At 48.9% G+C, this 15,756-nt stretch overlaps 1 protein-coding gene across 1 annotated transcript in view; it reads right to left on the reverse strand.

Annotated features, from left to right (window-relative positions):
• Window positions 1–15,756, reverse strand: part of STK26 (serine/threonine kinase 26) — a 41,442-nt gene that overhangs the window by 18,354 nt on the left and 7,332 nt on the right. The window contains exon 2 of the mRNA XM_054388434.1: window positions 995–1,225. Within this exon, the coding sequence (XP_054244409.1) occupies window positions 995–1,225 (231 nt within the window). The remainder of the gene's footprint in view (window positions 1–994; window positions 1,226–15,756) is intronic.

Genomic DNA, 15,756 nt, shown 5'->3' on the forward strand with positions numbered 1-15,756 from the left:
CCAGGCTGGGGGGTGAGGAGATTGAGAGCAGCCCTGCAGAGAAGGCCTTGGGGGTGCTGGTGGGGGAGAAGCTGGACAGGAGCCAGCAATGGGCACTGGCAGCACAGAAGGCCAAGGGCAGCCTGGGCTGCATCCAAAGCAGTGTGGGCAGAGCTGGAGAGAGAGGATCCTGCCCCTCTGCTCTGCTCTGGGGAGACCTCACCTGCAGCAGTGCCTCCAGTTCTGGTGTCCCCAACACAAGAAGGACACAGAGCTGCTGGAGAGGGTCCAGAGGAGGCCACAAAGATGATCAGAGGGCTGAGTGCCTCTTCTACAGGGAAAGGCTGAGAGAGTTAATGTTGTATAGCCTGGAGAAGACAAGACCTTAGAGCTGCATTTCAATATCTGCAGGGGACCTCCAGGCAGGCTGGGGAGGGACTGTTCAGAAGGGGCTGTGGGGATAGGACGAGAGGAAATGGTTTGAAAGTGGAGCAGGGCAGAGTTAGCTTGGACATCAGGAGGAAGTTCTGTAAAATGAGGGTGGTGAAATATTGGCTGCCCAAGGATGTGGTTGGGTCCCCACCACTGGAGACATTCAAGATGCAGTCTGAGAAGCCTGCTCTATTTGGAGGTGTCCCTGCTGCGTGCAGGGGGATTGGACAAGATGACCTTTGAGCATCCCTCCCAACCTGATGCCATCTGTGAATGTGTGCAATATTGTGTTAGGAGACTGTGAAGACTGAAGAAAAAAACCCAAGTCGCAAAGCAATAGGCATGGCAAGAGGAATACTCCATCAACTCTGGTCATTTTCCAGCCATTTTGTGTAAGTTCCAATCTCAAGGAGCAAGCAACAGAAGGAGCAAAACAAAGAGAAAAGCTTTGTTTAAAAACAAATCCAGAACCTGCTAAGAAAGGTGAAGCCAGCATAGTAACTCCTCCTCAGTGTCTGATTCTTTTCCTAGCTGCATTCAGCCCAGCTGGGTGCTGGCAAATCCCTGCAGTGCTGCACATTACCTTCAAATATGATCCATAGTACTTGGTTACATAGGGGCTGTCACACTGACTGAGCACAGTTATCTCTTGCTGGATGTCTTCTATTTCATCTTCTGCTTCCTCCAGGTCGATGATTTTGATGGCAACCACTTGCTGTGTCCGATTATCAATTCCTTTGAAGACCTCACCAAAGGAGCCTTTCCCGATGCGTTCCAGTTTCGTGAAGAGCTCTTCTGGGTCTGCTCTATGGTTCTAGAAACAAAAGGAGAAAAAAGAAGGCAGAAAAACAATGAAATAGACCAGTTACTTAATGTGTTTCCAGGTTACCAGCCCTCATTACTTCCCAAACACATCATGAAGATCTATCCTAGAATGGCTTGGGGTGGAAGGGATGCCGAAACATCATCTATGGTTTCCACCTGTGTCTGTGATGCTCACCATCTGTGGAAAGACAGAATCTAAATTTGTCTCCTCATGCCATGTTGCCCTCTGCTTGCAATTAGCATCAGATCTGAAGAAATGAAACCTTGGTTGTGGAGGGTACCCTTGGCAGTGCTAGAGCCCAGGGACACAGCAGGGGAGCTGCCTTAGCTAAAATGGTTGTTCTCCTCAAGTGTAATCCCAGAATCATGGAATGGTTTGGGTTGGAAAGCACATCCAGAGGTCATCCAGTCCAACTTCTGCAGTCAGCAAGGACTTCTTCCACTAGATCAGGTTGCTCAGAACCCTACCAAGGCTGACCTTGAGCACCTCCAGGGATAGGACCTCAACTACCTCCCTGGGCAACCTGCTCCAGTGTTCCACCACCCTCATGGTGCAGAACTTGTTCCACACATCCAATCTCAATTTCCTCTAATTCCAAACCATTGTTCCTCATTCTAGCTCTACAAGCCCTCGTAAAACAATCCCTCCCCAGCTCTCCTAAAGCCCCTTCTGGTCCTGGAAGGCTGCTCCAAGGTCTCCCTGGAGCCTTCTCTTCTCCAGGCTGAACAGTTACAACCTCTCAGCCTGTCCCCATAGCAGGATCTCCAGCCCTCTGATCATCTTGGTGGACTCCTCTGGGCCCTCTCCAGCAGCTCCAGGTCTGTCTTGTGCTGAGGGCTCCATATCTGGCCCCAGCCCTGCAGGTGAGGTCTCCCCAGAGCAGAGCAGAGGGGCAGGATCCTCTCTCTCCAGCTCTGCCCACACTGCTTTGGATGCAGCCCAGGCTGCCCTTGGCCTTCTGTGCTGCCAGTGCCCATTGCTGGCTCCTGTCCAGCTTCTCCCCAACCAGCACCCCCAAGGCCTTCTCTGCAGGGCTGCTCTCAATCTCCTCATCCCCCAGCCTGGTTTGATAACAACTGCTCTGTCTAAAAGGCACTTGAATGAGATAAATGTATTTCCTGCACACTAAATTCCAATGCAGCTATTAATTACAGACATGCATTATGCAATTAAGTCAAAGGTAAATGAGCCTAACCAGGGAAGGAGTCAGGTACAAAACTCATTTCACTTTCCTACATTATACCACTTTAAAATGAAAGAATGGAGCTGTTCTTCATATTTATCTTATCAGTGCAGTAATTCAGAAGAGTGGGGAATGCAATTACTGGCACAGCAGCACTAAAATCATCACCCAGGCAGAAAAGGCAGCACTTTCTAGCTGCCCCTGGGCAGACAAAGCATCCCATCCAGTCATACAGTGTGGAGCCAGCTGTAAAAGGACTGCACTACCCAGAATTTACCAGCAGATTCTGAGATCTGGTCAGATCCAGTATCCTCAGGGCAGTTAAAACTGCTGGCAAGGCATACAACGAGGGGCAATGGCTTTGAGCTGGAAGAAGGCAGACTGAGACTGGACATCAGGAAGAAATTCTTTGCAGTGAGGGTGAGGAGACACTGGCACAGGTTGCCTGGGGAGGCTGTGGATGTCCCCTCCTGGAGGTGTTCAAGGCCAGGCTGGATGAGGCCTTGGGCAACCTGGGCTGGTATGAGGTGTCCCTGCCCATGGCAGGGGGGTGGAACTGGATGATCCTTGAGGTCACTTCCAACTCAAGCCACACAATGAATCTATGAAAAGGGACTGAGAGATGTTCAATGAAGGAATAATAAGGCTGAAGGAGAATATTGAAACAGGGGTGCTGATCAGGACTGGCTGATAACACACAAACATGCCTTAAAAAGGGGAGCATAGCACTAGGCAGCACAGTACTGCTGAGGGCACCCATTCTGTTGATTAACTACACTTAACATCAGCAGGCTGATTATTATACAAATAGCTTCAATTTCTCAGCTCCAGTCAAGCAGTCACAAAGGAAACAAAAGGGAAGCAAAGTCTCATTTTCCTTGGACATCAAGCAGGCTGTGGCTGCTCAGAGAACCTCACGTATCCAAACCCCACAGCAGTGACTCCTGAAGGGTACAAAGGACTTGTTCCAGCTGAACACCACAGAAAAATAAGAAAGTTTCCAGAGTTTTTAAGAGGTGAGGCAGATGTGCTAAGCCTGTTTTGCAAAGCAACAGAATGAAACTGCTGTCAGAACCAGGCAGCTCACTGCACCAAATCAGTCTTGGACCCAGAAACAGCTGCTCCAAAAAGTCCTCTGGTTTGGTAGCAATGTTTGGAAAGAAGGAGAAGATGCTTTGCTTTAGAGCTTCCCCCCACTCCAACCCTGTGAACCAGAAGAAGTGATTGTGTTGGTAAAAGCAGACTCTCAACCCAAAGCTCAGATTGCCCAAATTACTCAAGTATCAACAAGAAACTGCAGAACACATCTTTACACTGGGGAGCTTGCAAATGGATGCAAAGATCTCTACTGGGGAAAAAAAAAAAAACAAACAAACCACTTGATGACTTGAACTTAGGGCACACTGGCTACTCATTTCCCTACTGGGCCTCAGACTCACGGAAGAGTTTGGGTTGGAAAGAACCTTAAAGCTCATTCAGTGCCAACCTCCTGCCATGGGCAGGGACACCTCTCAGCAGCCCACCTTGCTCAGGGCCTCATCCAACCTGGCCTTGAACATCTCCAGGCAGGGGCAGCCACAGCCTCCCTGGGCAACCTGTGCCAGTCTCTCCCCACCCTCACTCTCAACAATTTCTTCCTACAAGAGCAGAAGGCAGTGCTGCAGGTGGGGTGTGAGCAGAGCAGAGCAGAGGGGCAGAATCCCCTCCCTGTGCTGCTGCTCTCCCTGCTCTGGATGCAGCTCAGCACACAGCTGCCTGCTGGGCTGCCAGCGACCAGTGCTGGCTCCTGGGCAGTTTGTCACCACCTGACACCCCCAAGGCCTTCTCCTCAAGGCTGCTCTCCAGCCATTTGTGCTTGGGATTTCTCCAACCGCGGTGAAGGACCTTGCACTTGGCCTTGTTGAACTTCATGAGATTAGCTTGTGCTCACCTCTCCAGCCTGTCCAAGTCCCTTCTACCAGAACTTATTCCATAACATCATGAGATGAAACACAAAACAGATTTAGCTAAGAGTTAACCCTCTAATTTGTCAGCTTTATTTGTAGTTTAATCAGCTCACTGCTTATATATCCCTAGCTGTCACTTGGGCTATCACAGGAGGGGGGCTGCATGAAGTAGAATGCCAGATGCTGATATGTGGAGTGAAGATTCTCAGATCTGGACATGTACCAGACATGCTGCAACTCCTGAACAGCACCTTCAAGCAAGAAGTAGGGAGAATTTCCCCTTGGTCTTGAACATGCTTGCTGCTACTCTGCCTCATCGAAAGAAAACAAACCAAACCAAACCAAAAAAACACCAACAAAAACTAACAAAAAGAACAAACCCCCCCAGCTTCAGAGATTAATTGAGCAGAAAATGTTGTGTTTCCTTCTGCTGATATAAAATGTGAGCAAATATACAATCCAAACAAATGCAAAAAGCATGAGCACTATTTGCTCTGCAATCTGGGACAACTAATATTGTTTTAATGGAAAAAAAAACGACTGAAGTGTTTCAGGTGCTCAGAAAGAAAACTTTTAGTTAGAACCCCACCAAAACCAACAGGAAATCTTCAAACTACCTAAAGGTGGCCCTGCTGTCATACACCACTGCTTCAGCTCCTCCAGCATGGCCAGCAGGAGGAGGGCAGGGATCATCCCCCTGTACTGGATGCTGCTGAGGCCACACCTTGAATACTGGGTTCACTTTTGGGCCCTTCAATCCAAGAGAGACATTGAGGGGATGGAGCAGGTCCAGAGCAGGGCAACAAAGCTGGAGAAGGGTCTGGAGAACAGGGCTGGAGAGGAGCTGCTGAGGGAGCTGGGGATGTTTAGCCTGGAGAAGAGGAGGCTGAGGGGGGACCTCATTGCTCTCTACAGCTCCCTGAGAGGAGGCTGCAGTGAGGTGGGGGTTGGGCTCTTTTCCCTAGCATCAGGTGATGGAAGGAGAGGAAAAGGCCTGAAATTGTGTCAGGGGAAGGGTAGGCTGGAGATGAGGAAAAATGTCTTTGGTGCAAGAGTGATCAGGGACTGGAACAGGCTGCCCAGGGAGGTGTTCCAGAAACCTGTGGCCATGGCACTGGGGACCATGGTTTGGTGGCCATGGTGGTGTTGGGTTGGTGATTGAACTGGATGATCTTGGAGGGCTTTTCTAACCCAAACAATTCTATGATTCTGTCATCTGTTCATTTTTAAGACTAAAAAAAAAAAAAAGTAAGTCTATTTATCTCTCTAAAATCTATACTCACCTGTGTTTAAAAAACTTGTTGTAGGGACAGGTGTGGTAGAAGTAGCAAGGTCTGGCAGCCAGCCTGTCCCTCCCTGCTGCTAGTTAAGCTGCTGAACTGCCATTTAGCTCCCCATCTAAGTGTGTTCCTAGACTACATTAACTGCAAGAAGGAATAATTAACTGATAGTTCTTCATTTCCAATCAACAAAGACACATTTCCCCCCACCCCCCAAGGAACAGCAGAGTTAAGAGAGGCCTACCAAAAGCTGTCATCAACCCTAAAATGCTTATCTTCCTTTTGAGACCTTTGGAGCTGAGATCCCAGAAATCATTCAGGCTAACTAACAGCTGTTGTTGATTTGAGCTGAAACCTGTTTAACACTTCCAGACACAGAAGAGAACCAACAAGTTAATCACAGCCTAGTCAGCTCATCCAACCCTTCACAAGTGTTTGATAAACTCAAAGGACAAGACTTCACCATCTGAAGGGGACCTACAGGAAGGCTGGGAAGGGAAAGCTTATAAGGGCCTGTGCGGATAGGACGAGAGGCAATGGTTTGAAACTGGAGCAGGGCAGAGTTTGGTTGGACATCAGGAGGGAGTTGTGCACAGTGAGGCTGGTGAGACACTGGAACAGGATGAGGCCCCATCCCTGGAGACATTCAAGATCAGACTCAATGTATCCCTGAGCAGCCTGCTCTAGTTGGAGGTGTCCCTGCTGCCTGCAGGGGGGTTGGACAAGATGACCTTGGAGAGTCCCTTCCAACCCAATGCAACCTGTGAAGCTGTGAAACTTGGGTTTTGCTTGGGGACTAACCTCAAGCAGAAAATTGCTCGGGGCTCCTGGGTGGACACACCACTCAATCCTCTACACCTACTTCCCTGTCACCAACCACACAAGCAAGGCCTCCAAACTCTCCTTCAAGCTACTTCAGGTAAATCAGAGCTTTAAAACCTATTTTAACTTCCAACAACTCCTAATGCCATGAGATAGGAGTGCTGAAGTACAGGGAGACATGAGGGACAGATGGACTTTCCACCACTGTGGAACTCCACGTAGATCCCCAGGAGGGAGAGGTGGAACAAAGGGGCATCAGAGGAGAACAAACTGTGCAGGATTACTAGAGGGAAGAGTCACATCTTTCTATTCTGAGAAAATCCTCTCACAGCAAGCAAAGTCAGCTTTACACAGCCTCTGTCATTCACCAAGGCTGACAAGGGACTGCAGGACACTCAAGGAGAAGGGCAGATATTTCTGACCAACTATGGCTAAGAGTGAGATAATGTCCTCTGGAAAGGCTTCAAGCTCAGAACACAACTTAAAAGACAGCCTTAGAACAAAGAGTGCATTTGGAAACAGATTTGCTTCTGCTTTTCTCAATTTCCTTGCCTTTTGGGTGACTGCTTGACAGAATGTTTTTCTAGAACTAATTAGTTTGTTTGAACAGAGGTAAATGTATAGAATGGTTTAGAGGTCATGGTGGTCTTAGGGTGATGCTTGGACTCCATGATCTTAGAGAGCTTTTCCAACCCAAACACTTCTATGATTCTCTGTCATGAAGTAATCATAGAATTGTCAGGGTTGGAAGAGACCTCAGGGATCATCTAGTTCCAACCCCCTGCCAGGGGCAGGGACACTTTCCATTAGTTCAGGTTGCCTATCCTCCTCCTGGTATGGAAAAGGAAGGAGATAAAGCTCACAGAGATTAAAGTGTCTCTGTGTGTACACACCTCCAACATACACCAAGCAGTTTTTACAGCACAACTGCCAGCTAAGCTCTACTCTGGTAGCAATTCAGATTTCTTAACACTATTAAACACTCCTGAGCAAAACAACCAGTTGTTATTTCTTGGACTTTCACTGAATGGGAAAAGGGTTTTGAAGCTTTGAAAGCTGCCTGCACAAATAATTGTGTTTTTTTAAGAAAAACAAAGCAAACCAAACTGGTTTCCTATGGGGACTCTCCTGCTTGTTGGGCAGCAGATGGTAAAAACACAACAGACACTGCATGGCCTCCATCCTCACCTCCCCCAACACCTCTAAGCAGACAAAGCAGGAAGAGAAGCTCTTGCTCTTCCTCTCCCCACACCTGTTTGCACAGACAAAAGCAGCAGCAAATCTGACAAGCACAGGCACATTGGCATGGCCAGCTCCAGCCTGGCCAGCCTCAGCAGCAGCCCTGAAGCAAGGCCTCTGCAGAGCTCAGCAGCTCCAACATTTCACCAGGCCACAGCTACAGAGCCTGTGCTAGTGATCACAGCACCACAGCACATCAGAGGTTGGAAGGGACCTCCAGAGATCATCCAGTCCAACCCCTCTGCCAGAGCAGGATCACCCAAGGTAGTCCAGACAGGAATGCATCCAGGTGGGTTTCAAATGTGTCCAGAGAAGGAGACTCCACAACCTCTCTGGGCAGCCTGCTCCAGGGCTCCAGCACCCTCACACCAAAGTAGTTTCTCCTCATGTTGAGCTGAAACCTTCTGTTCAAGTTTGTATCCATTGTTCTTCGCCTTATTATTGCACACCACCCAAAAGAGCCTGGCCCCCTCCCCTTGACCCCCACCCCTCAGCTATTGATAAGACATTGATCAGATCCCTCTGTGGCAGTTTGGGCTGGGTGCCCCCTGCCACTGCTGCATGAGATACACCTCTGGTGTCCTGGGTGCCCACCCAATAGAGGTGGCCACAGGAAACGGCGTATTTCTACCCATAAATCCTGCACCCTATCAATCCATCTGCAGAGTCCTTCTCTTCCTCTTTCTTCCCTCTCTGCTCCCATGGGAGATGTCCTCTCTTATCGGATAATGCCGGGGGAGTATCCTCAAGGCCTCTTAGGCCTGACTAGGCCTAATGCCAGGAGGAGAATGGAGGGGGGGCAGTCTCAGACCTGGCCAGCCTGAGACTTGCCTAGCAGTAGGAGGGGGGAAGAAAGAGCCCTGGGGGGTTTGGGTTTACCCTCAGGTGGGAGGAAGGGAAGGATTGGGAAGCCTTTGGGAATTCTGTGAGGGGTTCTGTACGCTTTGGGATACTCTTTGTCACTATGCTTTGTAGTTTGTAGTTCTCTGTAGCTTCACCAATTGCTTTTCCATTTAAACTTTCCATCACTCTCCAATCCGTTTGTGTGAGTCTCATTCTTTTGTCCCTTTCAGGGCAAGACAGGATCTGTCTGGCCTCAAACCAGCACACCCTCTCAGCCTTCTCCTCTCCAGACTAAACAGCCCCAGGGCTCTCAGTCTCTCTTCATAGGGGAGGTGGTCAAGACCCCAGAATCAGCAGAATCTCTCCTCCTCTCTTACACAACCACAGGTCATTGCTGTCTGCATGGGTCCATCCATGTGCATAAACAGTCATAGGATCAGAGCATAACTCAGCTCGGAAGGGACCTCAGGAGGTCATTTCGTCCAACCACCTGCTCAGAAGCCCCAAATAAAAAAACAAACCATAGCCTAACACTAACACTGCAGCATCATTTTTGCCAGTGTACCTGCAATAGTTGCATCAAGAAAGCAGCAGCAAAGGACCCGGCGGTGTTGGCTGACAGCCAGCTGAACACAAGCCAGGGTGTGCCCAGGTGGCCAAGAAGGCTACCAGCAGCCTGGCCTGGATCAGCAATGATGTGAGCAGCAGGAGTAGGGCAGTGATCATGACCCTGTGCTCAGCATTGGTGAGACTCCACCTCAAACACCAGTTTCAGGTTTGATGAAGCATGGCTACATTTGTTATATATGTATCAGCTGCACATGTTTAGTCTGGAAAAGAGAAGGGTGGGAGGGGATCTTATGAATGTCTATAAATATCTGAGGGGTGGGTGTCAAGAAGGGGCCAGCCTCTTTTTACTGGTGTCCTGTGATAGGACAAGGAGCAGTAACACAAAGCGGAGCCCAGGAGGTTCCACCTTGACATGAGGAGAAACTTCTTTACTGTGAGGGTGCTGGAGGCCTGGAGCAGGCTGCCCAGAGAGGCTGTGGAGTCTCCTTCCCTGGAGGCTTTCAAGTCCCACCTGGATGTGTTCCTGTGTGACCTGCCCTGGCTGAGCCTGCTTTGGCAGGGGGGTTGGACTGGATGATCTTCAGAGGTCCCTTCCAACCCCTACCATTCTGTGATTCTCTGATCTCTTTCCATGCACTGCCTGCAGGTAGTTTCAGCTCTCAAACACGCTCATTAATTACACACCACACATTCTCTATTATCTAACAATTTACACTCATACACCCCCCACAGGGAGGGACAGATTCCTGCAGCTCCTCCCCACCTCCTCCTCCCACCACTTCTTTAAAACCCTCTTATAACTGAAGCACACAAACACTGCCACAGGCCTGTGTGTACACACAGGAAAATGCAAAGAGGTAGCAGGTAATGCAGGCTCAGGTGCAGACCCATTAGAATTTACACAAGGGAAAAAGCAGACACCCAAAACAAAGGTGCAACCTGGAGATTGGTTCTTCCTCCACACACACTCTTGCTTCTCAGCAACCTCCACATTCAACTCAACTGTGATGCTACTCCGCAGTCCTGGTCAAGACTCAGGTAGCACAACGAAGTCTCTGCTGTCCTGCTTCCTGCAACTGTCTGACACATGCTGGAGAGAAAATTGTTCTACCAACACCACAATTTCATTTCATAAAGTAACAAATCAGCAAGCTGGGACCAGACTTGTTCAATACCTTCATCTATGACCTAGATGAAAAGAGAGTGTACCTTCAGCAAGTTTGCTGAGGATACCAAACTCAGAGGGGGGGCTGCCACCCAGCCAGACCTGGACAAGTTGGGAGGGCTGGGTAGAAGAAATCTCATGAAGTTCAACATGGGCAAGCATGGGGTCCTGTACCTGGGGAGGAACAACCCTCTGCACCAGTACAGCTGAGGGGTTGGCCTGCTGGCAAGCAGCTCTGTGCAGAAGGACCTGGGAGTGCTGGTGGACAAAACCACTACGAGCCAGCAATGTGCCCTTGTGGTCAAGGCAGCCAACTTTATTCTGGGGTACATGAAGAAGAGTGTGGCCAATGGGTTGAAGGAGGTTCTCCTGTCCCTCTTCTGTGCCCTGGTGAAGCCACAGCTGGTGTATAGTGCCCAGTTCTGGGGTCCCCAGTTCAGGAGAGACAGGGAACTACTAGAGACTCCAATGGAGGCCACAAAGATGCTGAGGGGACTGGAGTATCTATGTGAGGAGGAAAGGCTTGAGAGACTTGGGGCTGTTTTAGCATGGAAAAAAGACTGAGGTGGGATCCTCTCAATGCTGACCAACATCTAAAGAGTGGAGGTCAAGAGGACGGGACTGGGCTCTTTTCAGTGGTGCCTAGTGATAGGACAAGGGGCAATGGGCACAAACTGGAACACAGGAGATTTCACCTCAACATGAGGAGAAACTTCTTTACTTTGAGGGTGGCAGAGCCCTGGAGCAGGCCACCCAGAGAGGCTGCAGAGTCTCCTTCTCTGGAGACTTTCAAAACCCACCTGGACAAGTTCCTGTGCTCTGGCTGATCCTGCTTTGGCAGGCGGTCGGACTGGATGATCTCCAGAGGTCCCTTCCAACTCCTACCATTCTGGGCAAGTCACAGCAGGTTCAAAAACTAGATCTAAGCTTTGCTGTCCTTAAATGGGACCTGACCTCCCATTACACACTTCATGAAGCATTTCCCTCATCTGACAAGGCCCAGACACAGAGCCATTTTTAGTGAGAACCTGGAGATCTTCAGTATAAAGCAAAAGCAAAAATAAGCCAACAAAAAAAATGTGGCTTTGTTTTTATCAAGTTTTACAGTGTCAGGTAGTGATAGGACTGGGTGGAATGAAGCAAAAATAGAAATGGGTAGATTTAGATTGGATGTTAGGAAGAAATTCTTCACCATGAGGGCAAGGAGACACTGACACAGGTTGCTCAGGGAGGCTGTGGATGCCTCCTCCCTGGAGGTGTTCAAGGCCAGCCTGGATGAGGCCTTGAGCAAGCTGGGCTGTGGGGAGGTGTCCCTGCCCATGGCAGGGGGTTAGAACTGGATGATCATTGAGGTCCCTTCCAACCCTAACAATTCTATAAGTTAGGTGAGCTGCTCAAAAATTCCTTTGGTTATCCAATCCCAGCATTCCAACCCATCCCCTGTCAGATTTTTAAGCAAAGAATCACCTTCAAACCATCTCTGACCTGTAGCAGATGCAAGCTGTCAAGTGCATATTGTGCTGAAAATGGAAAGCATTGAACTCACTTCTTCTATTCTTAGCCCTTCTTTCACTCGGGTAACACAGCATGAGGAAACAGCAGAAAGAATCACAGCACATCTCCCAAAGCTTAGCTCTTTGATGCAGGCAATTAGAAAACTTCACACAAATTATTTGTGAACAGGACTCTGCATTGAGAAAAAAAAAAAAAATCACCAAACTTCTCATGCCAGTGAGCTTCTCTGTCACTGAATATCCTTGCATTTCAAATGGAGTCCCATTTTGCTTCCATTCTCCCCTTACCCACCTAGGACCTGATAAAAAAACTCCTCCAATCCCTGCATGCAGCTGCACAAACTTCAGTCTGCTCACACCAACACCTACCAAAGCTATTAAAAGGATTAAGGAAGGAGGGGGGCACTAACTGCATGCCCAGGTTTTTACTGCATTTTCAGAAAGACATAAGTGGCTAAATGTTCTACAGCTAGAACGATCACACAATGGTTTGGCTTGGAAGGGACCTTAAAGAATTAACCAGGCTGGAAAAGACCTTTGAGACCATCAAGTGCAACCTATCACCCAACACCATCTGATCAACTAACCCATGGCACTGACTGCCTTGTTCAGTCTTTTTTTAAACACCTCCAGGGATGGTGACTCCACCACATCCCTGGGCAGCTCATTCCAATGGCCAATCTCTCTTTCTGGGAAATATTTCTTCCTCACATTCAGCCCGAACCTTCTCTGGTGCAGCTTGAGACTGTGTCCTCTCCTTCTGTCAGTGGGTGCCTGGGAGAACAGCCCAACCCCCACCTGGCTACAACTTCCTTTGAGGGAGTTGTAGAGAGCAATGAGGTCTCCCCTCAGCCTCCTCTTCTCCAGGCTGAACACCCCCAGCTCTCTCAGCCTCTCCTCAGGTGAGAGCTGTTCCAGTGCCCTCAGCATCTCAGTGGCCCTGCACTGGACTCTCTCCAGTAGTTCTTTGTCCTTTTTGAGCTGGGGGGCCCAGAACTGGACACAGCACTCCAGGTGTACAGAGTAGAGGGATAGGAGAACCTCCCTCAACCCACTGACCACACTCCTCTTGCTCCACACACACCTTCCACTAGAATAGATTGCTCAAGATGGACATTCTCAGATGGAGATAGAAGTCAGTTCAAGAAAGGTGTCCCTGCCCAGGGCAGGGGGGTTGGAATAGATGATCTCTGATGTGCCTTCCAACCTAAACCAATCTGTAATTCTATGATGAAATCAACAGGTTCTGGTATCCCAGAGCATTCCAACTCTTTTCTGCTGGTCTTTCAAAACCAATTTCATCTCATTTGTTGAGCAGCAGGGCAAGCGACTGCTGAGTGGAGTGCGTAACTACACCACCTCATTGATCTAGCTGCCTGTTCACCTGCATCAGAAGTCAGGAGAGAGGACTGCTGCCATTTCTCACTGCTGAAGAACACTGCTATGAGCTGCTTTGGGAAAATCTCATCTGCAGGGAGATCCCAAAAGCCACAGGGAGAACTCACCATGCCTGAGCTCAGCCTGCTTTCAGCAGCAGGCTTTTCCCCTCTGCAGCAGCCTGCTTATCAGCACACGGTGGGGCTTATTTTTGCCACACCCATTTAAAGGAACAGCTACAACAAAATTCTGCCAGCCAGAAACTAGATCCTGGCAGCATTCGGAGCATTCTCCTACTATTTAGGGGTTCTAAATTGTACAGGCATCCTCAATGCTCTATCTTAGAAGCCATTTTTATATCTTTTCCACACAAGTTAGAACCACAGAATGGCTCATGTTGGAAGGGACCTCAGAGATCATCTACTGCAACCCCTCTGCCCTGGGCAGGGATGCCTCTCAACTGGAATTGGTTGCTCAAGGCCTCATCCAAACTGGCCTTGAACACCTCCAGGGCAGGGGTATCTAAAATCTCCCTGGGCAGCCTGTGCCAGAGTCTCACCACCCTCACACTGCAGAACTTCTTGCTCAGCTCCACTCTAACCCTGCTCTGCCTCAGCTCCAAACCATTCCCCCTTGGCCTGTCTCTAGACACCCTCAGCAAAAGTCTCTCTGCAGCCTTCCTGCAGGATCCCTTCAGGTCCTGGCAGGCAGCTCTGAGGTCCCCCTGGAGCCTTCTCCTCTCCAGGCTGCACACCCCCAGCTCCCTCAGCCTGGCCTCATAGCAGAGCTGCTCCAGCCCTTGGATCATCTTTGTGGCCTCCTCTGGACTCACTCCAGCAGCTCTGTGTCCTTCTGGTGCTGCGGACCCCAGAGCTGGAGGCAGGATTGGAGGCGAAGTCTCAGCAGAGCAAAGTCAAGGGGCAGAATCCCCTCTCCTGCCCTGCTGCCCACACTCCTCTCATGGAGCCCAGGATATGACATAGATTTTTCCTCCTACAAATAAGATTAAACTTGTACTATAACCCATCTAGAACAAAAATGCCCATAAAATACAGCTTTTAACTTCAACTTTTTACCATAAATGAGAAAGTAACACCCAGCCCTTAAGTTTAAGCACACTTATCTTTGTTAAACCTCTCTGCTGAAGCAGTTATTACTTATTTACAGGCTAGACAGCATGAAAGCACAGCAGAACAACAGTAGCTGAAAAAGGATGTCTGCAAAACACAATGGAGTTAGAGAGCAGACCACAAGTTTATTTACCACAGATTAAGTCTCCAGGCATAATCACTGCCTGCAATGAAGCCCAAGTGGGAACCCATGGTTAGAGGACGTCACACCACTCCTTCAGCTTTGGCAGGGACCATTTTGAGAAAGGAAGATTTCTGTCCTCTCCCCAAGTCTAGAAAGCTGTGCTCACTTCTTGAACACTGGCCCTTGATCCTATCAATCACACTGGACCTGAGGCTACAAGGAGCACACAGTGAAAAAAAATTAAAACTGAAATACAACTACTCCAAAAGGAAGCAAGAAACCTTCCCTGCGAGCAACAACCTGCCCGTTGCAGGGAAGTCCTTTTGCAATTGCTTTGCAGCTCATTCACAGCATGGCAAAGCATCTCATTACATAAAAGGCCAGGGGAAGGGGGAAGGGAAGAAGAGAAACACCCTGAAAAAAAATTCAGATTCTTCTTGCCAACTAGGCTAGAATAAAGCTGTGCAGGAATGTAGAAATGTTCTTGCCACAACTGGTTGCCAGATGACACTTCCCTAGGTGAGAGCTCAACAGCAAGATCATCCTGCTCCCCTCAGAATTCTAAGGTTTTAATTCATCTACTTCAGAACAAATTCACCATTCAGGCTTTCACACCTTGCTTTACACTACTCGTGGTCATTTCATGCTGTAAAGTGTTTTACTTACTCTGCATTTGCTCCCAACACAGAAGCCTGCACTGAACTACAGCCTGATATCTAGCAAAGCACCTCAGCACCTCTCAGCATATCCAGTTGAAAGGAAAGCCTGCAAAGATTTGGGAGCAGGGAGGAAACAGAAAATACTCCAAGTTCTTCAGGACTGAACACACGGTTCCTGACTTCTGGCTCATGAAAGCAGTGAAGCCAACACTCTCAGACTCCTTCTTCCCCAGCTCAAGGGTGAAAGATGCAGATAACTTTTCTCATTCTCTGTTCTCTTTCACTGATGCATGCAGAATTCCTGCAGAACCAAGGCAGATCACATCAGAGAGCTTTTCCAGACAATGCTGCCTCAGCCAAGGCCATTCAAACTCAGATGTGGGTAAAACTTAGCTTTATACCTCTAAGTGTCACCTACACAGTTCTTCAAAGTTCACGCCATAAAGATTAAAGCTTGAAGCCAGGCTTTTCCCCAAGCTATGGACCCAATCAGCACAGCCTGCCTCTGCAAAGCCACATGCATAAGATCCAAGGAGGAATGTCATCACAAGGTGCTGCTAGCTTGTCATTCCTTTATTACTGCTTTCTCTGCCGGGGTCCTTTTCCCAGTTCATTTGGACAGCAACCAACACATCACAGAATGGTAGGGGTTGGTAGGGACCTCAAA

This window comes from Indicator indicator, chromosome 17 (assembly GCF_027791375.1).
Source record: "Indicator indicator isolate 239-I01 chromosome 17, UM_Iind_1.1, whole genome shotgun sequence".
NCBI classification, from domain to species: Eukaryota; Metazoa; Chordata; class Aves; order Piciformes; family Indicatoridae; genus Indicator; species Indicator indicator.